The sequence below is a fragment of the Sebastes fasciatus genome, chromosome 4 (assembly GCF_043250625.1).
Source record: "Sebastes fasciatus isolate fSebFas1 chromosome 4, fSebFas1.pri, whole genome shotgun sequence".
NCBI lineage: Eukaryota > Metazoa > Chordata > Actinopteri > Perciformes > Sebastidae > Sebastes > Sebastes fasciatus.
In genome coordinates, this window is record NC_133798.1 from 20,199,360 (window position 1) to 20,226,885 (window position 27,526).

General features: G+C 39.1%; 1 protein-coding gene across 15 annotated transcripts in view; it reads right to left on the reverse strand.

The window, feature by feature from the left end:
• tjp1b (tight junction protein 1b) overlaps positions 1 to 27,526 on the reverse strand; it is an 84,594-nt gene that overhangs the window by 24,345 nt on the left and 32,723 nt on the right. For 10 of the 15 annotated variants that reach the window (XM_074632602.1, XM_074632588.1, XM_074632601.1 and 7 more), the window contains 2 exons: positions 674 to 730; positions 25 to 149 (listed from right to left, as the gene is read on the reverse strand). In XM_074632602.1, coding sequence (XP_074488703.1) covers positions 25 to 149; positions 674 to 730 — 182 coding nt within the window. Of the gene's footprint in view, positions 1 to 24; positions 150 to 673; positions 731 to 9,318; positions 9,395 to 18,174; positions 18,194 to 18,797; positions 18,958 to 27,526 lie in introns of those variants that run through there. The other 5 variants (XM_074632600.1, XM_074632597.1, XM_074632596.1 and 2 more) reach the window with 4 other exon arrangements.

A 27,526-nucleotide genomic window follows, 5' to 3' on the forward strand; every position in this document is an offset into this window, starting at 1 on the left:
GCCAATAATAGAATGAAATCTTACTGCAGCAGGCCTTCTGCTGGGCCTCCTTTCAGCACATCCGAGATGACAATGGAGGTCTCGCCACTCTGAAAATGAGGGTTATCCCGACCTCCTGATATGGCTATCCCGAAGCCAAACCCTGGTGCCTGCACACAGAGAAACATAGATTAGGATGTTGCTTTCGCTGTCCGTGAGGTTCAAAATACTGAACATAATATAAAACGGTCAGCTGACTGACAAAAAAATGCTCAACTTGTACATATGCCATTGAACCATTATATTAGACTGTAAAGTAAATCTACATTATTACAAAACATACACATTGTCAGTATTTATTCACTACCAGCAAGCACATACACTAATAGCTGTAGCGAGTTAGCTTCTTGTATGCAAAAACATGCACAAAGTGCAGTTTGGTGTAGGTTATTTAGGCGAGAGAATCATACAGAAGTAAAGCTCTGTGTGATGACTCCTCTGTTTTGTCTGTTCCATCTGCAACTGTGTACACAGTAAGCACACTTCCTACATGATCCTGAAAATAGGAGGGAAGAAAAATGCAGGGAAGCAAAGATAGCAAAGACAGGCAGGATAGAGAGATACTGGGACCAGGAGACGTTTCAACATCAACAGCTGTAAAGAGCATCTGAGAGGGAGGATAACTGATACCTACCCTGTGTAGTGTTACTGTGTGCTGTTCCCAAATGACAGTCTCCTCCATTGCTGCGCTCTGGAAGACAGAAATACAGTGAGATTAACAAACATCCAAAGAGGCAAAATAGGGCAACAGGACAAACCGATAGTCTTATGACAAAAGGGACACACACAGATTCGGTCATGTGTCCTGCAAAAGTTTTCTTGAGTAAAACACTCTTGTTCAAAGTCATTCTACATCTTCGCTATAGCTGGCAAATATATCAATTCAACACTTATCGTAGGCCCAGAATTATTGTTTTCTGTCAAGAAAACTGTCTGTTTGTTTTTGCGTTCTTGTTTGTTTAATATATCATTACTACTTTTTTACTTGAATGTTGAAGTACATTTACATGTGTCTGTACACACGTGTATTTTTGTTCTCTCATTCTTTTAAATTAATTTTTTCATGCATATATATATATCAGATATTGCAATTGCACTGTATATTAAACACCGTCTGTTTTTCAAAAAAACAAATCTTTGCAAAAAAGAAATAAGTCGCTCCACAGAAATTGAATTGGAAACTACTTTAATAATAGATTAATCATTTGTTGTAAATTATTTTGAGGAAAAATGGCAAAAACTCATTGCTTCAAGCTTCTCAAATGTAAATATTTTCTGGTTTTCTAAGTCTTCTATGATGGTAAACTCAATATATTTGGGTTTTGGATAGACAAAACACTGCATTTTAAATAGGTCTGCAATTAACAATTATTTTTTTATTGATTAATCTGCAGACATTTTTTTCTGTCCAGGAAACAATAAGTCACAGACAATGCAATTTTTTAAAATTTAAATTCATGAATTGTAAACATTTCCGTGTTCAAGTTCGTTCGCTCCTGAAATGGATTTACACTGCAGCATCCCACCAGAACTGCGAATTTCACCTTTATGAGTCTGCAGGATGCTCCATCATCATCAAATGAATAATGTGGATGTTATCAGCACAATCCAGCTAATTGCCTTTATAATGTGTACACTAGGGCTTCCAGGCACAGATGTACAGTCAGTGCTTCTGCAGGATACTTAACATTATCTTGAGTAGAGAAAACAAATAGCCGCCTGCGGAATTTGGGTTTTATTTTATGATTTGCATCACTCCTGCACTGCAAATAAAGGATGTAATGAATAATACTAAAGCCTGAACTAAAGCACACACTGAAAACATTAAGGAAAAATTATAAAAAACCATACACATTTTGAAAGACAATAATAGTATTTGACTGAAGCCTATGTCCACTTCATTCCCTCTACTAAGTTAAGAGTTGAAATCTAATAAGGACACAAACTGTCACAGCCACTCTACACATACAGGGCTGCACCCAGCAGGTTATTAAGTGTGTTTCAAGTTATACACGGTTACCTATTTACAGTGAAACAGATAGCACTGTGTTGTGCTCGGTTTTATCTGCAGTGCACTCGCACATTGCCAAACAGACCACACACACTATCAACACACTCTCCTTCATAGTAGATCCACAGTATGAGGTCCATTGTTTACGGTGTATTGAATACAATTATACAACAATACAATGATAAAATCCCTGCTGGATTCAATGAGGCCACACAGACAGTAAGTCTCTGAAATTAAAGCACACCCTCTGTCACATTAACAACCACAGAGGAAACGATGAAGGTCGACTCCTTCAGCTGTGAGGTCAGCACTGTCCTCTGCTCCCCACAGCTCACTTCTTATCTTATCTCTTCTTCTATATCATTTCACCTCCACCACAATCTCACGACACATTAGACATTCAATGACTGCGTATAAAATACTATCAGCTCCATCCCTTTGGGGCAAATTACAACCCACATCATGGCACCTAATGCAATAACCCACATTTGTCATGTAAATTGATCCTAGGAGTGTGACCTTAATAGGTGACTATCACACATTTGCCTCCTGCTTTGCTGGTAATTTCTTTGACACCTTAAAGACTTACAGTACAGCGCCCTATTGCAAAGGACTCATTGGGAAGACTGATCTCTCATGTTGCGGCACATTAAAGTGTGATGACAGATGAGCGAAGGGAGATGAACCTTACATTAAATGCAGCATCAGTTTCAGTGCTTGGACTCTAAACTGACATCACTGCCACCTTGTTGGCAAACTCAAAATCTAGCAATTGTCAGTCCAGCTTCATGTTGAAGATTAATCTGCACCACATCAGTATGATGACCTGCTAATAATAGGGCTGGGACGATACACCTATCTCCTGATTTGCTACTTTCACGATACTTGGGTGCCAATTCGATATGTATTGCGATTTTTAAGTATTGAACTTCTACAAGTATTGTGATTTTTGTTAACTTTTTTTAACAGTAGACCATGGGATAAAGTTGAATAATACACTTCGAGGGATTTTTACTTTGGAAAATATATAAATTAATACAGTAAAAATGTTTGATTTTCAGCATGTATGTAGTGAATGTCCTGAAGTCAAATATATCAGTAATTGTCAGGCATTATTTATTACATTTTTTCCATCAACCAAAAAAAACAAACAAAGAATAAAGACATTTCCCTCACAAATAAATGGTATTTCCTTTTAAATTTATATGGGGCAAGTAATGTTTTATATTTCTGGATAATATAATCCAATCAATCTTATTTCCATATATGTACTTTTTATATAGTTCCCTTTGTTAACACTTTATTTTGAAAACCGGACGTAATCACACGTGTATACTTCCACTAACTTCGCCAAATGTGTTGCTAGCTCTCCCGTCAGCTCTATTCTCTTTATACATCCATGGTCAGCTCCATCGGGGCCGTTTGAATGCATTTAACATAAATGTCAGTATATGGGTGCTCTACAGTTGTAGCGTCGGCCGATTTGACTAGGGAGATGTGGGTGACAGCTGGCTTGACCGCACGTTATGATACAATAACGTTTCCTGTCCATGACAGAGTTAGCATGCAGCTTTAGCTGTGATGTGAAGCTCTGCTTTTCCTGGCAATGTGTGAAACCCAAAGTGTTTCCATACTTTACTGTATGTGTAGTGTTTACCACTTTGGATTTAACATGTGAGACTGCAGGTCGAATCCACGAAGACCCTCCGCCGTTTTCTACTTTTCGTTTCGGCTCGCTGCGGCCGGCTGCTGTTTGGTTTGGTTGACGGATACGGAACAGATATGACGATACGTTATAGTATGGCTATTAAGTTCCTAAATGTGATAATGAGCCAAAGTCAAAATGTTTAAAAATTACAATCTTTTCAGAGACACAATGTATTTTTTTTTTTTTGTATGATAGAAAAGTCTGGGTAGGTAATATAGCCGACTGTCTCTGCTGCCGTCCTTTTTATTGTTTTACCACCCAGGCTTCCTTCAACACATCGTCCTCACGTCTGTCGCAACCTGTCGCCCAAGTGCCAAACGTTCGCTAGTGTCTGGGAATACCGGCAGCTGAATAAATCGCCACAAGTGGTCCCAGACGTCCCCAGCTTGGCAGCAACAGTCACAAACTCCTCATGCAGCTTATGGTGGGACTCACCCAAGGAGGGGGAACAAAAGTTTGAACAGGGGAACTCCCCTGGACTTTTACATTGAATACACCACACTTGAGAGAGGAAAAAAAAAAAGACATCTGAATATTAACCAGACGGCTGAAAACAGAGGTATGAATTCTCACTGGAAAGTTTGCTCTTTGGGGAGGAGGATTTATGCCGGTGTCTTCTTGATCAGCAGCACTGTGGAAACGCTGATGCAAAGAACTCGAACATTTCGTCTAAATTTATAGATGGTTTGCCACTAAACTGCAAAGTTATGGGAGGTACTTGTTTGCAGTTGACAATACTACTTTCAGAAATTCTTTATAGGCATTTATGCAGCATAGTGCAAACATAACGTATAATGTATAGGCCCTGTGTTTGTGAGAAATGCGATTTTGTTGTCTGGAAAATATGATTAGAGAATGCTTACTGTGTCTGATCCAATACAAATAAATCATCATAAAATTAATGGAGCAAAACAGGAGGAAACTAAAATGGAGTAAAAACTAAACTGAATTTAGGAGGGAAAAGAGATTAAGCCGGGTCCTGCAGTGTGTATCCCTAGCTCTCCCTCTTTCCCTCACACACACCTTTCACTTTGAAGGGATGTAATTTTGCTTTCTCCTCCTGCAGAGCTTGTTGCTCCGGTAACAGAGGGGGAACAGTGTGGTGTTGTTCAAGTGGCCTGACATTTTCAGGCCGTGTCTGAAGGTTCCTCTCAACCGTGGGAGGTTTAAAAAAGACACAGCTGAATTAATTTAGAAACAAAAGCTTTTTTATGCATTTTAGATGAGCACGCTGTATTTGTCGCCACATGTGCATCTAAACACAGTCTGTTGGCCTGACGTTAGTCAAAAACAAATACCTCAAAAAAGCTGTTTTTTTTGTAGGAATTAAAGATAAAAAAATAAACATTTTTAAAATACTGTATGCACATGGCATTTTGAATTCAGTCTCACAACCAAACCAACATCTTAGTGCTCCATTCGGAGCCAAATACACTACTCTCAAAAGTCAAGTAAACATTAAAGAAAGAAAAGGGAAAAGTCTGAGTCAACTGTGCACTGCTCCTGTGTGCAGTTTGTACTAAAGTCGTGTCAGCATCCAGTGACTGATGAGTTTTTGTGGCACTGTTGTGTACGCCCTTTATGGCCACAAACAACTGGTGCCAACAGAAGCTTCATGCCACAAGCCAGAGCCAGGGCTGGCAGCCGCTCCACAGTGGAGACACACCATGTCGGTTGGGTCATGCTTGGGGGATTACAACCAGGCAACTTGGGAGCCAGCAGCACTACAACACAGATGGACTACAACACAGATGGATCACACAGCTGAGTGGAGAAAGGACAGGAAAGCTGCGGTCAAAGTGGACCGTGTGGAGTCAATACACGGATGGTAAATGACACAATTCTTCAATAAACCCAGTGTGGTTTTATTCCTCGGCAGAAGAAACTATTAAAGCATGTCAGCAAAGAAATAATCCAACATCAGCCTTTTAAGGCACTAATTTCCAGATGTGAATTAATTTAGGGCTGCAACTAGTGAATATTTTCCATTATTGTAGAGTAGAAACGATTAGTTGATTAGTCAATTAGTCAATTGACTGAAATTTATTTTTCACTCTATTTTGATAATAGATTTATCATTTACTGTAAAATATGTTTTGAGCAAAAATTCGCTGTTTTCCAACTCTTCTATGATAGTAAATTAAAGTGAATATCTTTGGGTTTTGCACTGTTAATTTGACAAAACACTACATTTTAAGTAGGGTTGCAACTAACTGTAACATTCATTACTGATTAATTTGCAGACCGTTTTCTTGATTAATCATGGACTACATGAGCTGTGCTGCACGCCCCCACCTGTGCTGCCTGCTCTCTCTCTTGCCCCCCCAGTTATGGAGTTATGGAAGGCCCCCCCCTCCACAACTGCATGGACTAGATGCACTTTATTTTATTGTATTTTACCATGCACTTTAACCTTGACTGCATAATTGCACTTTGAACTGCATTTGTTTTATGATATTGCACATGCAGATTGATTATACTATTTATTATGTATTTAATTATTTATTATAATCATTGTCTTTTATATTGTTTTAGATTTCCTACTTACTTTTACTGCCCTTTATGACAGTTTGCACATACGACACTGGTCATTAACCTCATAGCTGTCTATATTTATAGACTGTCTTCTAATGCATCATGTGTGTGATGGGGAGTTGCAAACTCAATTTTGTTGTACCTGTACAATGACAATAAAGGAAATATAATCTAATCTAATTTAGGCAATAAAATATCAGAAAATAGTGAAAAGGGCAGATCACGTTTTTCCAGTTCTTGTTGACATCATCCATTGTGTTGTTTTGTCCAACCAACAGTCTAAAACCGCCAAAATATTCAGTTTATAAATATATAAAACAGAGAAAACCAACAAATGCTCACATTAGAGAAGCTGCAACAAGAGAATTTTTGACATTTATGCTTAAGAAATGGCTTAAACAATTAATCTATAATCAAAATAGTTTGATTTATTAGATTCATTTTCTGTCGGTCGACTAATTAAATAATCAAATAATCATTGCAGTTCTAATTTTAAGACATCTCGATGGGCTCTGAGAACTACAGTATTTGGTATTTTTTGCTATTTGCTTACATTTTATAGACCTAACAATTAATCAAGAAAGTAATATGTAGATTAATCAATGATAATTAATTAATTAATTTAAAAAACGCCATCAAATAGTATAAAATATCAGTCACAGGTTTCCAGAACTCAAGTTGACATACTTAAATGTCTTGTTCAAGCAACAGTCCAAAACCAAAAGATTAAATTTGCAATCATAGATGACTACAACAAACTGAAAATAGTCCCATTTGAAAAGCTGTAATTAGTGATTAAATGACAAAAGATTCATCTTAAAATCGTTTCAACTTTAAAACAATAATTTGCCAGTTGAATGACAAAATATGGCCGAAGCTGCTAGTATTTGAGGCAGACATTTGTAGCCAATAATTACAAATCATATAAGCCACTGAATTCAATTGGAGCAATGACAAAAACAAGTATTTGTGTGACCTGGCAGCACCATCTGAGCACCATCAAGTACAACAGAATAATATCAGATTTTGGCGGCTGTTGGCAAGTACCGGCCACTTTGGCAGCGTACTGGTCTTTTGATAGTTCTTTTCAGTTCCAAATATCAATTTGGCAGGTAAAATTGTAAAAGGAGCTGATCTTTGGGGTTGCATTGCAAGCCATGTCTCACATCTCTTTCTTCCCTTTCCAGATTCTGTACTGTAGCTACCACAAAAACAGAAAACAATCAACACTAACCCACCTGAAACCAACTGATGTAGCCAACTGCTTTGTTATTTACAAATAGTGATTCAGGTTCTATTAACCCATATGTGGTGTAAAGGAAAAATCTGCAACAAAAGGAGTACAACATCTCCACTTGGGAGACAAAATCCTTAATATAGAATGTGTCACCACAATACTATCCTAACACGACCCATGAGGAGGGAAGCTAAGATGGTGTTTCATTTTGTATTCACTTTGGAGCATCATTAAAATTAAAGAGTGCTGGCTCCCCAACTCTCTATTCAGCAGAAAACCAAAATCATATTTCTTCCAAAGAGGGAACTGAGGCAATATGGTGGGGTGTTCAATTCTGTGACTAAGAGAATAGATTTTGTGCTGTAGTATGGTTTAGGGGTGAGGCAGAACCTTATTCAATTTTGACCGCTCTGGGACTAGAGTAGCTAAAAATAGCTCTCATTAATTCTGCCGTTGTGATGCTGCAACAGAGTGATTTAAGGGAAACTTGCAGCATGAACACAGGAGAACGTTTAATAACCTCTTGTTATATTAAATGCCATGGACTGACTGGAACAAATGATGCGATACAGCATAGAAAATACATTCACTTTCTCTCTAGTGCCCATTTGTTGGATCTGTCTGTAAGGCCTGAGGAAAACAGAGAGAGGTAGATCATTTTCACAGAGCCTTTACAGTGCCAGTGCAATGAAAATGTGGCTATTCAAATAATTATTACAATAGAGGATGCTTAATGTTGATGCTGGGATACTCATGTTACACAGAGTGGTACAAAAATTCCTTTTTAGTAGTGAATTTTGCTGTTTAGCTAAAACAAAACTAATGAAAATGACTAGGGCTGCAACTAATGATTATCTTCATTGTTGATTCATCTGTCATTATTGTCTCGATTAATCGCTTCGTTGTTTTCATTGTAAATTGTCAGAAAATGGTTGAATAATGTCAATCAGCGTTTCCCAAATCCCAAGATGATCATGTTATTTTTAATATCTCTATTTCTAGTATCAGTTTGAGATAAGACACTGCTTTTTCTAGATCCTTATTTGGGAAGTTAATGAGCTCCCACAGTCCAACTACAGATCCCTACATGATAAGAGCAGCAATAAAAACTAAATGAGGCCCCAGCAGGGAAAGAAACATCTCTCATTTGCTCCAAAGTTCTGAGTAGTCACAACCATACGACCATTAAATCAAACCAAGAATGACACTGACACAAAGACTAGAATGCCAGCAATGAACAAATTGCTAGAACGAGGATACTTTCGGGATCACTGTGCAAGTTGCACTGCGGCCAAAGACGGAAAACAACAACAGGATTACACTCCGCTGTGGCTTCTGGCAGTGAAGCAGCAAACAAGTAGAATAAGATGATTGATCACTTCAGAAATTGAAACGGATGTGCCGGGGAGTGCTGACAACTGCTAAAACTCCCCTGCTTCGGAGAACATATTCAAATGCTAATGAGGGCCCATGCCTTAGCACCAGTCGGGGGGTCCCCTGAGAGATAAGTGACACTCTGCACATACAACATGGTTAGACGCTGTACTGTGGATCTCTAATGGAGGGGAGATAGCGAGAGAGATGCTGCAATGCACGAGTGATAAGAAGGTTAACAGATGAAGCCTATTAACTCTGACATAAAACTTAATTGCCAACCATTACGCCATGAAATACACACACTTGCATTATTTAAAGGCTACAGTAAAACAGACTTCTACCTCATTCCGTTCATCTTTTTGATTTGTTGTTTGGATAAAACTGGATGCATACAAGATCAGAGGTACTTACATCAGTTCATCCTACAGAGAACACAAACAAAAGCGTCTCCAGCCTCCAGCTACTCTTCAGTAAATCCAGCAGGAGATTCCTGCAGACGCACATCAGCAGCCTCAGTGCATAGCCGCACCAATCAGTGCTAGGAGGGACTTTACCCCCACCTTCCTTTCCTCGCTCTTTTCTTGGCTCTGGAACAACTGAAATTACGACCACAGGTGAGGGGGTAAGAAACACACCCCGCAGCTACACCCTAATGCTTTCTCTGCCCCGCAAAGGTCTGCGTCCTCTCCCAACATCTTTCTTCAAAATTTAGCCCTCGCTCCAACTCTCTCCTCAACACGCTCATGGGATCGAAGCAAATCCCCTCTGGCTTGGCAGCAATCTGTGTGGGATCTGCAGTTCCGCTACAGCATGGGACTCCTCTGTACTAGCGAACATCCATCCGCAGTGTAAACTGCTGTATCGGACTTAACCCCTGAGGTGCCGGGTTGAGCCAGAGCAGAATTCATCAATTCTCTTTGCATGTGGAGCATTATTACGCCGTTCCTCTCCAGGTGTGCTGCATTGCATGCATAAATTATGCTCAGCATGTCAGTGACATCCCATAAAGGATTACTAACCGTCAAACTGACAGTTAATAATAAACATAAGGACATTATACTTCGTTTTTTTATATACTGCAGCTGAAGACAACACAAACACAATTAAATCTCACCTCCAACACAAACTAAGATTAACAGGTGGCTAATAAAGCAGATCAAACCAAACTTAACATAAACAAAGGGAAATCTGAGAGGTGGAGGCAGAATGAGAGGAAAGCAAAGACTTGTGTAACATCCCACATACAATGAAGTAGGAAATTCAGACATCTGTAGGGCAAAGCGATATGTTTAACATCCAGTTATTATAGATCTCGTGATTCAATTTTCATTTTGCGGGACAGCTTAAATGTTAGCAGCCTAACTACTAGTTATTTTATTTGCACATCTTTCAATAAGTTCAACTAGTTCATGAGAAAATGAACTCAACAACCTGCACCTAATATTCCCCCCAGCAAAAGTTATTATTAAACAGACCACAGCCCAAGCTATAATGGTGTTTTACAGAGTGCAAACTAAAATGGCTTTATTAAGAAAAATAGTTTACTGCAATGCAGTTTGCAACAAAACGCTAGCAAAACTAAGAACATTGTTCTATCCTGTGGAAAACATCTTTTGTATCCAATCAAGCAGCATTTGGAGGACAACTTGTCAGATATGATTATATTTATTTTAGTAGTTGAATCATTTTACCCCATTACTGTTAAGACGTCTGTGTTTTTCTATAGTGTGGCATACTGCATGGCTGCACAAACATGTGAATTCCTCCTAAGGCAACTTCGAGCATCTGCAGTATGTGCCAACCACATGCATACTGAGGCATTCCTTGTTTATGAAGGACTGATTTTTCAACAGGAAATACATGGTAAACAGGGTTGTTATTAAAGGCTGGGGCTATCCTTCTCTTTACAATGCAACTTTTGTTCCAGGTCACATTGAGAAGACAGAGGATAACACAACGACACTATATCAGACAAATGTAGCAACACATTTCTCTGTGCACTTCATCCTGATGCATGACACGATCAGAAGGTTAGTTTAACATTAAACTATAAACCGTCTACTCAACCTCATGCACTTAAACATCCCGTACTGCCTGTGACAGACTGATTGTTCCTCATCAAATTCCTGTCATTTATTGAAACGGTTATTAAACATATCACTTTATGTAAGGGCATGATTTAAATACCCTGCTGTCTACGTCCTGTTCTCTGTGAGCAGGAGGTAAACCAGCAGTGACCACTGTGCATCCAGATAAAATAGATGGGTGATTCAGCTGTATTTACAGCTGTCAAAGCTTCGACCGTTGCCATGGTATTCTACCTCCAAATCACTATTCGAATGCTTTGTTTTTTTAATTTTTTATATACAAGTACGTAATAATAATGTATGAATCGCAAAATAGCCCAGGAAATAAGGAATAATCCCACAACATTATTCATATTCAACGTGAATTATTATTAGTTATTCTCAGACGGATATCACTGTTTGTTGTGTGTAGAGGTGCGCGTGTATACAGTAGTGTGGCAGCGGCACTGTCTCGGGCACTGAAACTTTACATGTGTTTTTTACAGATTTGTTTGGGATTGTGAAAGACGAAATGCATCACAGTGAAAATATACAACAAATACACAAAACACAATGACAGGAAGGAAGCTAAAAAGAAAAAAAACTACCCCAAAACAAAAACAAACCATCCCGGTATGCCAACCTGTGATACAGTGAAATCACAACCTGACAAAGAGAAGCATCCAAGGTTAAACAGAATTCGACACAAAATTTGTACAAATATTTAGCCCAGATCTCATCATGCAGGAAGAACATGGATCGAACACCAAACCAAGGCCATGTGGGTCACGACATCCCACTTATCAGTCAGGATAACGATGGCGTTGGACAAGCCTGACAGACACCCAGTCACCGCTGGCAAAGGAAACAAGTTAAATTTACATCCCTGAGAGCCCGAGAGTGGTGACAGATTCCACACATAGCTTGATCTCTCCACCACCGTTTGCCTTCCACCCTCCAAATTAATTATTTCTACATCAACCAAAAGAGGCACGTAGGGAACACAAGCTGCGAAATGCTTCAAGTCAGCAGTTCAGCCACTACTACGTCTTCTTTTTTTAATACTACGTTCATGACTACAGAATGCAAAAGTGTGATTACACACAAGAATTGTGGTTCAGACCATTCATTCAAGCTTTAAAGCTATTCTACTGCCTTATACTCATTTTAATGTTAATCATGTCAAGGGCTAATGCTTGGTGGTGAGAAATGGTGGTGCAAAAACACAACTTCTCTCATACAAATAAACAGTTTTGTGTCCAATAACTTGAAATCTTAAGGGGGAAAAAGCTAGTGTTTACAGCGCGATAACTTTTGCGGCAGCTGTTTTTTGTTCCAGTGTTCTGTTACATTTTGAGTTTGAGTTATGAATGCTTGAGCCGTGTACTGTGTGTTCATTTTAAATAATGGTATTGCTTTTACTAAGTTAGCATATTTTAAAACAGAAACAATTCTGTGACTACAAATATTTTCTGCATTTTGCTTGTTGTTTTTTTTTTTATTTCTATGACACTGCATGTTTTGACGGGAGATCATATCTATACTTTCAACTTGTATCTGTATTTTTATGTTTACATTTCTTTATTCTAAATAAATATTTTATTTATAAAACATGTAGAAGTCAAACAAGTCTATCCCAAACTTAAAGTGGTCATATCTGAGGAAAAAGACTTGACATAAAGTTACTGAAAAGTGGCAACAATTTCTGTGCAGGATGAGACTCATGGGCAGTCTATGAGACAAATGGACATAAAACATTGAATAAAATGTCTTTAACACACAGATACCTAATAAAACCTGTCAAAAGCTAGACACGATGCCGCAGTACTTTTAACCACCAATGATTGGGTTTAAATTTCCAAAGCGGAGGTAGCCAGCAGGCAAACCTTATTTGATGTGCTAAACACTGAGGATGACTGTCAACACTGTAATTAACAAGTGTTCTTCAGATTAAATGTGTGTTTAGACAGTGTGATAATTAGCCAATTACACAATTAGCTGTCATAATATTAATTCTGACATGAGTTGTGTACTTCCTGTCCAACAGTGTAGACCTGCTACACGTTCCTCAGATGAGACAAGACACATATTGTGTTGCTGGTTGTCATAACACATTTTATAATCCAAGTCGTGTTGTGTGGAAAACAGCAAAAATGACTTGAAATCCAGTATGAGTGATCAGGCCGAGTTGTATTATTTTAAATGTTAAATCATATTTTATCCCTCTAACTAATGCATTTTGAATATTAAATCTGCAATAACTGACTTTTTGGCCGGAAGTTGCAAACACAACATTGATATATCACCAGCTTTTAAGTTAATATGAAGAACTTGTTAGCAAACAGTTGTTTATTTACATATCCAGCCGTTAAGGAGCAACATTATCATTCACTTGGAGTCGTGTTTCTGTCCACCTGGTGAATATAAGTCCAATATTCACTTTCTTTTAGATTTGTTTTTGGTCTCTACCAACTTCGGAGGTAAATATCTGACTCCTTAGCTGCTAAATGCTCCACTATGTTCACTAGCTAGACGTTAACTTTGTGTGTTTACTGTTTGGTGCTGAGCAGGTAGTGTAAAGTGGGACTTTTTCATTGAAAACAGCTGCCTGCTGCAACTGAAAAGATTTATTTTTTATTTATAAAAATATTGATTATAGCCGCTTTAAGTAAAAATATCACATTCCTTTTTTCTTAAGAAAAGTATGCAAGTTATACAATACAAATTAAAACAAAAATTTTAAGAATCTGATTTGAGTTTTGGATTTCCACAGAATTTTCCATAAAACAATTACACTTGCAACGGTTAATCAATTAATTGTCAATTATTAAATAAATGCCAACTACTTTGATAATTGATAAAAACAAGACATTTAAGGACGTCATTTTGGGCTTTGGGACATACTGATCGCCATTTTTCACCATTTACTGACATTTTATTGACCAAATAATTAATCGACTAATTGAGAAAATAGTCAACAGCTTAATCGACAATGAAAATAATCGTTAGTTGCATCCCTAAAAACAATATACATTTTTAAAAATAAATTAAATTCAACCTTAGCTACTTGCTCTCCGGGATAGTGTCTCAGTGTGAGCAGAGTCTATTTTCAGGCTCCAAAGCTGGAGTCAGTGATCATAACCAGAGCCCGAGTGTGTCCTGAACACATGGACCAGGAAATCAGCCCCTGAACTCAATCAGCCCTGTGGAAGTTATCAGTGCCCCACACAGAGCACATAAGAGGGCAGGAATGTGCTGATAAGCTGAGCCACTGACCTGCACCCCACCTCCTCTCCGTCACACTGATGGAAATGAGGACAACGGAGCCAATGAAAAACCGTAATGATAAGGGATGTTTCTGCACTATAAGAAAAAGGAGGTTCGCGTTGAAATGTGATTGATGAGGGATTTTGCGAGCCTCTTCATCCTGATAATTCCACACCCCTTTCAAATAGGGATTTACGATGGACTTGATTTATATAAGCAGGCTTCTGTATAACTGGAGCTATAAACATAACGTAAACGTGCCATTTGTTAACACCGAGAAATGCTGTTCGATGGGGACAAGGACTTCAATGTCATATTTTTAAGAGGTGTTTGCTAGGAAGTCTTAGCTTGGCCATGTATCAGAGCAATGACCTTTCAATGTTCACAGCACCCATCAATCAACTTCCCAACAACACCACCATCTCCAAAAGGTAGCCTAAAAATGAGGTAGTATAAAATATTTAAGGAGCCAAAGAAGATAGATAGATGCCAACTATGTATGCCTGACCCTCAAAATGTCATTGACAAAGCCTATTAGTATGTGTAGTACAATCTACTTTGCATTATATTTTGTCCATGGATAAAGCTGGTTGTGAAGGTCGACAAAAACAGACAACACAAAATCATGATTACAGCATATGATCTATACATGCTGAGATGTGTGACTTTTATGTTAGCATTTGAAAAAAAACTCTATTGGCCTCAGCTGCATTGTAATTCATCTTGTGCCAAAAATGCATGCAGAGTAACATCTGAGTGGACATTAAGGGGGGGACGGGATTAAACTGGGCTGCAATGCAGAACAGAAAATCCTCCTAAATTGAAAAAATAAAAAAGGATTAGATCTATTAGCTCACACAGGGCAAAACAATGAGTGTCAAAAGTCCATCTCAGTCTGAAGTCACACCTCTCAGTGGATGAAAATATCCCAGTGATACTAATTATACGAAATAACCCATGGTGTAAGCAGAGGTATAGTACTCCAGGATAGCACAGGCTAACTCATTAAATCATTTTCCTTGTTATTCTAGTGGCACCTCGAGGCTATCGCTAACACTGAAACACATGCCATCTTCACAGTCTCCCACCATTTTTTTGGCATTGTTTTCCAGCACCCTCTCTCTACACAGTTAGACCATTAATCTCTTCAAAGATGTACCTGAGGACATCTACTTTAATCTCTTTTATATTCATAAAATAAGCCATTCGTATGGCATTAACAAGTATGCACACCAAAGGTTTAAAAACATATAGTGTCAACACATTATATGCAGTCTCATCAGTACTTCTGTTGTCACGTAGGTATGTTTTAACCAGCAAGGAATAAGACCCTTATTCCACATAGTTTCTACAAAATACACAGGACTACAAAACCACAGTCAAATTTAACCTAAGTAGGCAAAATATACAGATACATTTGTCCTTCCAAAACCACGATGACTCAGATGACTGCTGCTCCCATGACAGCTTAGGTCAACATGATTTACAGGCCAACATGTATGGCTGCCCTTGAGCAGCTGGATATTCTCTTCGTCTCAAGCGACATGCTTGCCAGAAACATCCCCTGCACAACAGTGCCATCTGAATTACTTAAAAAAAAAAAAAAACTGTTTAATCGTGCAATGAAACATCTAATGGCTGCCACAAATATAATCTGTATTGTGCCTCCCCCACTTCATTTGACAAATCTGTTGCCCTGCCCAGCTGCCATTTCATATAGCCATTACTATCATGAGGCCAGTGATGATGAGTCATATTTAAGTCATAGTCCCAAGCTCTTACTGAGTCCAATACGGAGATGTGCAGTAATGAATCATCATACTTCCACAGAAAGATATACCAATTATACGTTGTATTGTACTTATGTTATATTTAGAGAAGACATGTAACGTTACTGTATGATTTAAACAGTCTTTTGGGAGCTTAATTTAAGTTCAAAGCCTGTTATCCATTCTAGACAAATTAGATACAACTAAATTCAATGACAGGACCAACCGATCTACCACCATTCACAAAGCAAGTGAATACAAGCCAAATGTAGATAATGAAAACATTAAGAGTATATTTAATACCTGGTATTTTTGGCCACTATTAATGATGCTTACATACACTGGTACATTTTAATCTATAAGATCATCTCTGGCAAACTTCTGACTTATTTAAGCCAGAAGTTTGTAATTCTCCACAGCAGTTATAATCTAAGGTCACATAAATGGCTTCAGTTTAAAGTGCCTTCTATCAGTACAGAAGCTGGTAAAAACAAGCCTGTTCCACTACGGTCCTTGGTCCTGGAACGATTTACAGGCCAGGCTTAAACTTGAGACCCTTGTCTCTTTAAATGATTTTAAACATAGAATAAAGGAAGTGGTCACTGCAAGCTGCAGTTGTTTCAATTAAATAGCAAACACATGACCAACATGCTGCATTGTTAATGCACTGTATAATGATGATTTTGTCGTACCTATTGTTGCTGTCGTGATTCAATGTTGTCTTTTTATGTGTTGGATGCTGCTATTTGACCCTGTCTTGGCTATAGGTCTCACTCGTAAAAGAGGTTTAATCTCAATGTGACTTCCTAGTTAAATAAAGGTTTTATAGATATATATACATACAATATGTAATGTAAATCAAGGTTGTGAGATATGTTGGCCAACCAGGCAGAGAGGCCTTCAATGTTTATTTCCCACAGCAGTCAAATGAATCACTAATTACTTATCTTGATGCTGCTGGGTAGCTACTTATTATGTATTCATATTATTTCTTTATATTAATCTTGTCTCTAGGTGGAGGCTTCAGGTAAGCCCAGTGGGTTTTTTGCCTCTTCCTGCACTGTATATCATTCATTTATTTATGTTATGTTGTGTTGTATAGTCTTAAATTGTGCAAAACAAATAAACAAACAAAAAAAAATAAAAAATCTCTTAAGGAGCTTTTATACTAGGACTGGTTTACAGCAAATGTAAACTTACAAAACAAACGATATTAATCTACAAAAAGATGCTGTCTAGCGTTTTAAAATATTCAACAGGTGATGACTGGTTTAGTTTAGTTTAGTAACAGTCCATCCCTCCATGATGAGCTAGTCAAGATGAGGAGCACCTTCAGCCACAGACTCATCCCCCCCCTCGACACAACACAAAGCGCCTGGGTCAGTCCTTCATGCTGGTAGCCATCAGGCTCCACAACCAAGGCTGACCCCCACATGAGAACTATGAGGACTTTAAGACCTTTAAACATGCACTATCTGCAACCATCTTGGACTCCAACCACTGGCACACTTTATACTTACTTTACACTATACATCCTATATACCACTTTATAGACTGCACATATGTACATACTACATTTATTTATTGACTGACTGTACACACTATGTTCACCCATTCAGTCTGTATCCTTTATATCTCTATTATTGTTTTTATATTTGTTGTATACCTTTACCTCTCCTGTGTTTCACTCTGTTTGCTGATGTTGCTGCTTTGACACCTGGATTTCACTCAGGGGATTACTAAAGGTTCATCTTATCTTATCTTATCCCTTGGTATGTAAATGTAAATAGTTATAGTTATCTTAGACTGAGCTAAGCCAAAGAACAACAACAACTGTAGCCAACAACAGGAAACCCCCCAAACACACAGCTGACATGACATTATTATGACAGCTGGTACAGACACAGTACAGACAGGCCAGCAGGTATTTACACCAGTGTCACCACACTAGAGAGCCAGCTAACAAAACTAACATGAGCCACCTTAGCTTCAACCAAAGACCCACTTTGCTTCTCCAGACGGACCATCACAACAAGCTGAGCCACAGCTTGACCTTCCTCTTTCATTTAATGTCACATTAGTAGCAGCTGAACTCACACTACCACTCCCTCATTGCCTCTTGCAGTCTGACTTTTATAAATCGTGTGCCCTCTCTTTATATTCACCTCCTGGTCAAAACCAGCCCCCCTAGCCTGGCCGACATTTTGTTCCCTCAGCTAGGCTAAGCTAAGCTAGGCTAGCTCATCACCAGCTAGCTAGCGTTACCTGGGCGACACTTTGACGCGACGTGCGAACCAACCGCCCGCCCGCCTCGATGACAGCGCGACCGTTAGGCATGTTGTGACTTAATATGATCGCTTACGCAAACTCCACACAAATAGGACAATTGATACCTTTATTATTCATGCTTTCAACTAGAAAGATTAGCATGTTGGGCAAATAGCTACCCCCACTTAGCATTACCGCGTAGATGCAGTTCGCTAGCAGTTAGGTGGCTAAGTTACCGTTAATGTTCGCTAGCAGTTAGGTAGCTAGGGAACCGTTAATGTTCGCTAGCAGTTAGGTAGCTAGAGTTACCGTTATGGTTATCTAGCAGTTAGGTAGCTATAGTTACCGTTAATGTTCGCTTGCAGTTAGGTAGCTATAGTTACCGTTAATGTTCGCTAGCAGTTAGGTAGCTATAGTTACCGTTATGGTTCGCTCGTACCCGCCGCAGTCCAGTCAGCTCATGCGGCGGCTACAGCGAACACTCCCTAGCAACGCGGTTAGATTAAAGAAACCCATTCACCTTTCGTAAAAGCAATGGTCCTCACGGCGTGCTTGTGGAAATATAACAGGACAAGGAATGAGAAAAGGTCTTCCTGGTTGTGTGTGGCTCCAGTCAGAGCAGCAGCCCGCCGCACTGCAATGGCAGGCAGTGGATGAAGCCTTCCTTCTCCTTCTCTCCCCCCCCACTCTGCTCTCACACTTCGGCTGCCGTCACCGCCGCGGTGACAGTGACAGGTTCGCCTGGAAGAAACCATTCCGGTTTGTCCGCGGGGGGGAGGAGGAGGAGAGGGATGCAGAGAGATGCTGGATGAACACAGCAGCAGCCGCAGCCGCAGCCGCAGCAGCATCAAGCACCATTCCAGCAGCGTGAGAACAAGCAGTCGTCGATTAAAGGTGAAAAATACACTGATGAAGCTTTATCAGCTCTTCGTGAACACAGCAGTGCCCACTATATATATATATATGTAGGAATGGATGCGACTGTTATTATCCTGTCATGTATTTAAGATAAGATAAGATAAGATATTCCTTTATTAGTCCTGCAGTGGGGAAATGTGCAGTGTGCAGCAGCAAAAGGGGATAGTGCAAAAAACAAGATGCATCAGCTAACACAGTAAAAAAAAAAGAGCTAAACAAATATATATATATATATATATTTATATATATATATATAATCCATATAAACTGAAGTTGTTTTAGGAAATAATGCATTGTAAGAGTTGCAAATAAGTCCTGTAAATGAGCAGTGTGCACATTTCGAATAACTTTTATTTTGCCTTTGACATTATCTGATTGTCTCGTTATTTTATGATTCATGGGATACAGTATATCCTCATCATTTGTCTTTAAGATAAGATAAGATAAGATATTCCTTTATTAGTCCCGCAGTGGGGAAATGTGCAGTGCACTGTACAGCAGCAAAGGGGATAGTGCAAAAAACAAAATGCATCAGCTAACACAGTAAAAAAATAAAGCGCAAAGTGTAATAAAATATGAACCATTTAAATGGAAGGAAGTATAAAAATAGGAGCAGTATATACAGTATTGACAATAAACAGACTATTAACAAAATTGCACAAGTGGAAAACGATATTGCACAGTGAGAATGAATGAATGTATGACATTTCACCTGAAAATATCAGGTTATTGTCAGTTTGTATGCAACCATTAATAAGAAAAACACCGAAAATATTAATTATAAAAATGTCTGCATTGCTATCACAGAAAAAGTCCCAATGCATTAATATCACCCACAATGATGTAAGACACAATTTTCCATATTAGGCCATAATAATGTTTAAACGCTAAAGTATTATCAGTCTTAACAAAAATAAACTATTTTGAATTTAAGGACTGATAATAATAATAATAATAATAATAATAATAACCTGATATTTTCAGGTGGAATTTCCATTTCATTCACATTTTCCACTTGTGCAATTTCTTTAATAATGTAATCTGTTTATTGTCAATACTGTATATACTGCTCCTATTTTTATACTTCCTTCTATTTCAATGGTTCATATTTTGTTACACTTTGTTTAGCTCTTTTTTTTACTGTGTTAGCTGATGCATCTTGTTATTTGCACTATCCCCTTTGCTGCTATACACTGTAAACTTCCCCACTGCGGGACTAATAAAGGAATGTCTTATCTTATCTTATGACAGGAATCTGCAAAAAATGTGCAAATAAATAGATGTGCATGGTGAATTTGGCTGCTAAAAGGGGGGTCTTTTTCATTGGCCCATTTTTTAGCCTCTACAAAAACACCAAGGCAACAGTTTTTATGTTGGTGTTGATCAGAATAGTAATTTAGAAGAAGGTTTTGATTTGATTTAGGTCTAACAATTTTCATATATGTCCATAAAAACAGAATACAAATATTTCAGGTTTGAGAATCTGGCACTGCAGCTTGGCGGCTTGAAATAGGCTAGTTATTATGTTTCAACTTTATATGAGCTACCGAAATAACTTCCTTTTCCGGGTAATATGATTTCCCTATTGCACCAGTGGTGCAGTAAACTTCTACAGGTAGACTGCAGAAGGCCTAAGAGACCTTTGTGCACACAAAGCATTGTAAGCTTTGCCTTTGCTGCATGTGACGTAAGGGGTTATAATTTATCTTTAAAGAGCGTTTAACAAGCATCCTGATCAAACAGAGAGCTAATAAATCGGTGTGAGGATGAGAGCGCTATCGTGAGCTTTGTTTGCAGTGAGAGTGAAGCTACATTTCCCCTGTGCACCTTAAGAGAGGGGTGTTAAAACTGTTCTTTATATTATAATTTTAGCTTTATTTGATTATATAAATAAATTGCTTGCACAATATATTTCAACCAGGTTCTGAGCCGTACTGCAATACTACAAACCAAGACTTTCCAAGATACTTTTATATCACTTTTACAAAGCATACAGTAGTTTCTTTTTACACCTGGTATGCAAACATTCAACAGCAAGATATCCTGTTATTGTTATTACCTATACACCCAGAACTTACTGTAACACCCAGATGCTTTTATCTATATGCCAATGAAAAAAGAGAAATATGAGACCTGAATTTGCTCATGTTAATCAGGCCTTAATATTGATTTGACAGATCGAATCAAAAACAAAACAAAACGAGTGGTTTGATTGATAAGGCATCTTTTGAAACAAAGGGCTGGACAAGGACAAGATGGTTTATCCCTCATGTCTTACTGTGCGTCTGGTGTACAATCAGGAAAAAACAGCTATTTATTTCAAAATATCTTTCTGCAAAATATGCTGCGAAGGATGAAGCTTAGAGGCCCTTAATGTTGAAGATATTTCACTTTGATGTTATATTGTTTTGAATGCGAAAGACGGCACGGAGAAAATCTATTTGGATATCACTTTTAACTACCGCAAACATAAACTCTTTACAGGGAAAGCTGAGGTAGGCTACTTAAGTAGTAATGACATGCTGCATAAAGCCATTTAAAATGCAGAGGATAGAACTAAAATCCACCCTACAGTCACGATGCTCAATACTCCTTCCCATGGGGTATACAGATTTAATCAATATACAGTAGAATGTAAATTGTGCACTGCACCAAACTCCACTCTTTAAGACTCCATCGCATGCACTTTAGTTTTTTTGTGCTGGCTTTTCCAAAAGTACCTAATTCTCTGCAGCCACCTTCTGTTGTGCATTTTATCACTTTGAGATTGTGTGACCGTTCTTGTCACCTCTACCTCTGGCACTAATGAGTGCAAGGGAAGATAGGGGCTGAATGTAATGCCGGAGGAGGACAGAGGTCCTGCAATGTTGCTGACGTAGGGAGACTTGCCGCAGATACCATTGGTGGATCTGAAGGAGAAGGAAGGGGGGCGGGGGCATCTTGAACGGAAGAATGCGAGTTGGACAAGGTCATAAGAATTAGACAAACAAGGGCGGTCATATATATCCTGGGGACAAAACAAAATATGATGAATAGTAGTCGTAAAGATAGGAACAAGGGAACTACTCAAGAAACAGTATCTGTGACCTGCACCTATACAGTTTTGTTGAATGTCCATTGATAGCGATAACGTGCAAACGTTTGGCAGTATGTCAGGATAGTATATTACTGAGCATGAATGATGGTTATACGTTATCATCATGCATTACCGTATTAAAGGGGACCTAATATGCTTATTATCTGGTTCATACTTGTATTTTGGGTTTCTACTAGAACATGTTTACATGCTTTAATGTTTAAAAAATGTTTTATTTTTCTGATAACGGCTGTGCTGCAGCACCTCTTTTCTCCTTCTGTCTGAAACGCTCTGTTTGAGCTCCACCCCCACCTTCTCAAAAAGCCTGCTCTGATTGGTCAGCTGGCCTACTGTTGGTCAACCGAACCAAACTCTTCGGACTCCGCTCCAGCTATCTAACTTAGTTTTAAGGGCGTGCCAAACTATCCGCTACGCAAAATGTGTTACTTGGTGACATCACCACGTTACAGTGCAAAAGGGGCGTTTTTTATTGCGCGGGATTTCCATGCTTCCCAGCATTGGACGCTTGATGGGCTGCCCCTAGACACAAGGCACTCGGCACCTGATTGGACGAACGCTTTCCCTCATGGGCTGTTGCTACCAGCTTTCAAACCGGAACCAACATGGCGGCTCGTTTGGAAACTTTCTTCTCTTATATCATGAAAATAGTTCACTGAAATGTGATTCTGAAAACATTTTATGCAAGAAAAAAGCCATGCAGTTGCTGAATTTGTCTTTATTTTGGATCGACAACGCTTAGTTTAAAAGTTTCTGAGGAACAGCCAACGCGACGCCCCGTCTCTCGAATCGCGCCGCCACGCTACCAGAATGCATTGCACAGCTGCTTACATAGACAATGAATGGGAAGTGTGGAAAGGACGTAGGCTGTGGACATGTACCATAACTCCTTCTTGGTGTGGACTTTGGGTTTTGTAACTTTGTAGACCTTTTACATTCACAAAAAAAATTAAAGCCACAAGCGGCATTTCGCGGGTTCAAGCTTTCGCCCGCTCAAAGCGCCCCCTATTGGCTGATTTAAATGAAACTTCCAGCGGATGTTTCAGCTACTCTTGTGAACATATGCTGCAAGCTTGGAGATGGGCCAAAGGCTTGTGAAGTTAGGTCAACTGATGTGCTGAGCCCTGCCCTCTTAAAGTTCATTGGTCAACAGATTCATAACGCAATGAGGTATCAACACGCTTTATACAACTTTAGATGTCATTAGTCCAATAATGATCCACAGAAAATTTGGTAGTAATCGGACCTACGGTTTTGGAGGAGATGTCAAAAATGTGTTTTTCAAAAAATCCAATATGGCGGAAAATCTAGTTAGGCGTCCAAGTGGACCAACTTTAGTGGTCCAAGAGGCTTTATTGTAGATCACACGGAGCTGGACATGTGTGTCAAATTTCAAGTCAATCAGACTTACGGTGTGAGGGGCGTGGCCTATCCAAAATCGCGTTTTTGGGAGTTAATTACAGCGCCACCATGTGGTCGATTGGGGTCATAGTTCTTGAGAAGCAGCTGCACATCATTTCCAGTTATTGTGCCAAGTTTCATGTTTCTATCTCATTCCAGCTCACGGCAAATTGCGCTTATTCGGCAGACGACAAATAATAATAATAAACCGGCACAAACTCAATAGGGTTCTGCCCCTTCGGGGCTTGAACCCTAACTATATAACACACTAAAGGAAAGGGAAAAAGCACAAAAGCATAATAGGTCCTCTTTAAACTTAGCTAGGGTATTGAAGCAGAAAAATTTAACTAAGCTATCAAACCCCCCTGGAAATGCATGCATGTGAATTGGCTCCGATGTGAGCTTATACTGCTTAATGTATCTCCGTTGAAGCCCTTGAAATACCCTCTGTTAATGCTACGACAGTGTTTGCATCACTGGCTCCGACAGCACAGAGGGAGTTTCACATGCCGTGCAACAGAATTATGCAGCGCCCCTCTCCCCCATCAGCACATTTCGTCACACAGACGGGATCCAAAACAGAGTATAACTGCAGGAACAAATCACACGAGTGGAAAGGCAAATTACAAATTCGCAGCAGGTTGGCTTTTAGAGTGCACTGCTCCTGACGGTGAGTGAGTCACCTCTCAGCTGCACAGGTCAAGAAAAACAGCCTACTAAGCAAAGGTTGGCGTGGGCTATCTGTGAGCTTTAATGACTGCAGCTATCAAATGACATGACAGACGTTAAACATAGCGCTGCAGCAGAGGAAAATAAATGTCCAATAGCCGTGTGAGAGAATAGATGATATTAAGTGACGCCGTGTTGCCAAAAGCTGCAAGATGATACTCAAAACGTCTTATCTTGTTATCCAGTCTTTGGTTTTACAAATTGGAGTACATCAGTGTAATCTCATAAGGGAGTGAGCTGGCTACTGTACAGAGGCTTGTGTTTCTGTGATTTCTGTGTTGTCCTCTGTCAGTATCACTGACCTCTAGCACGAGAAAGCAGCACACTGATTTGACAGCCAACGCATTTGTTCAGGACAGAAATTCCTTACACACATTGCATCACGATTACGTGGTGCAGCACATTCAGAGCTGAGGAAAGGGTCCATGATCTAGCAAGCATGAGATATCTTGTAAAGTCAGCAGTTAGAAAAAAACACTTATCAAAGGTGCTTTATGGAGGAATGAAGTGTGACCTCGAAGAGGCAGAGTTGAGGACGTGCAGCAGTAAAATGCAGCTGAACCATGCAGGAAGCAGAGTCTGGCTGCAGCCTCCTGATTTCTGTCCAGCTTATTAGCAGCTGATTTGACAGAATCTGATTGTAACACCTGTCCTCACAAAAGAAGACACACATAACATTTAGATTCTGCATTAGAATACAGATAATAATGCAGCTGGCTTTGCTCTTTGGTCTTTTGTGTGTGCAGCTTTTTATGTGAGGGCCAATTAAAGCAATTAAACAACAGATTTTGCTGTTCTTTTGGACTTTGTGATTTGCTTCCTTGTAGTTCAAATGGAATTAATAGTTTATATATTTTAATAACAACTGGATTGTCAACTGCCAGGAGATGCGTGTTTGACAATTTTTGTGTTGCACTTAGGGATACATCGATACCAGATCGGATATCGTGCTGATACTGACTCAAATAGCTGGACTGGGTATCGGTGACAATGGGGCCGATTTATTCAAGTCAATTCTATGTTTATATACATTTTATACTGGAATTTGAATTCCTGTTTAGGTTTTGACCAGTTTGTTGCTGCATTAAAAAAAGTTTACACCTGAATTGTAATTCCTGATAATTTTTAAGTTTTTTTTTTTTTTTTACCAAGTTGCTGATGATTTATGATTTATTATTTTAATATTAAATAACAATTCAGTAAATTTATATCTATGTAATTATTTGTTACATTTTGTTTTACAAAGTTAGGAAAGCAATGTTTAAGTCAAGCCGGATGTTGCCTGACACATAAAATAATGATCCCAGTCACTTCCACACAGTGAAGCATACAGCTTATTTATTAAACACTGGTATCAGATCGGTACTCGTTATCGGCCGATACCCAAAGCCCATGTATCGCTATCGGTATCAGGATTGAAAAAGTTAGATCGTGGCATCCCTAGTTGCACTGGCTGCAGTGGAAATGCTGTAATGAAATGACTAAATCAGTATAAATGATCAAATTTAAAACATAACAGTCTACCAAAAGGTGTTTACAACATCCAAATCACTCCCACTTTGAAGGTATATGTCATGAAAAGCGGCATACAGTAATGGTGTTGAGCTACAGGCCGTAACAAAAGGAGACAAACACCATCTGACAATGTGAACATACAGGTTGTGAATGACAAAGCACCAATCTGGATTTACTGATGCATAAAAAAAAATATCAGAAAATAAAACCAGAACCCATGTACAGGGCGGAAATACATATTTTCCAAGATCCTCCAAATGAACCTATAATCTCCATCTCATTTTTTTCCCACCAACAGCTGAGAGCTCAGACATATCAGGTGACATGAAATGACCTCATATCCCCCGGCCCCGCGGATCATGTGACAACAGGCCGCCGACATCCAAATCCTCTCTGGATCAAACTACAGCATCATGTACAGTTGCAAAGAAGCAATCGCCTGAGTATGTTTATCTGCAGGAGGGGAGCACTAATGCTAATAAAGATGAACAATTCCAATCAGTTAATGTGGATACGGGTATGACAGAGAGGTCTTTAACAGCAAAATGGTGGGTTAGGAGTTATTTTGCTTTTGAAGACTATATAGATCGTAGATTGCGGCGCTAATAACCATGAAGCTGAATTCCTTGAGGTGGAATAAAAGCTTTTAAAGCAGCAGGATCCTGATCAATCCGATTGTGATTTCACAGACAGCTGGAAATGGTGACGGTAGATTAATTAACCATAAATACTCTGCAGCTCTTCTCACAGAAGCCCAGGGAGACTCGCTTATCTAAAACCTTTTTTAGATATCATATTATTTTACCACCAGAGTGGAATCACCTCACCCACAGTGTGTGACCCTTGATGTGACCTACCAGTTAAATTATTAATGAAGTGGCTGTATTTTTTTTTTTATTTTCCATCAACTAGACTTAAATTACTTTGGATTCATAAGAGGTTGTCTATTCATGGGATTTTTCCCAAGAGAGCACCCTCGCTCAGGATGAGAGTAAAGCAATTAGAGGCTTTGGTGGTGGTGTGGGATCAGGTGCTCCCTTCGGACCAGACCGGAGGGGCATTGTGGAGGGCAGGTGATGGGGGGGTAACAGAGGCGGGAAAGAAAAAAGGGATAAAAAATCACCCAGGGGTAATTTACCGCACTGCGGAAAGAAGCCAGACAATGCTATAAATCTCCACCGCTTCTCAATTCAACTGGAAATTAATTTCTATCTCACCTACAGGTGGACTCATTGATAAATACAATAAGAAATTATTTTTCTTTGAACACTGGGAACAGTGAAAGGTTGCCCCCTATACAAGACATCAGATGAGTGGAAGGTTAAACTGTATGTTTTCCTGCTTGACTTCACCATCAAGAGTCCTCACACCAACAACTCTTCCCATTCCACCGGCCGCACTGCCCACTGTTTTTAATAATATGTATCTTAGCAACATCATTTCCATCACCACATATGAAAGCTAAACATTCATCCAATGCCAACATCCCAACTGCACATCCAACCCCTCCTTCCTCTGTTGCATCAGCTATGCAAACATGGATGTGTTCCCTGTGTTCCTGCACATATAGGTAGTAAAACTCTGCCCTCTGC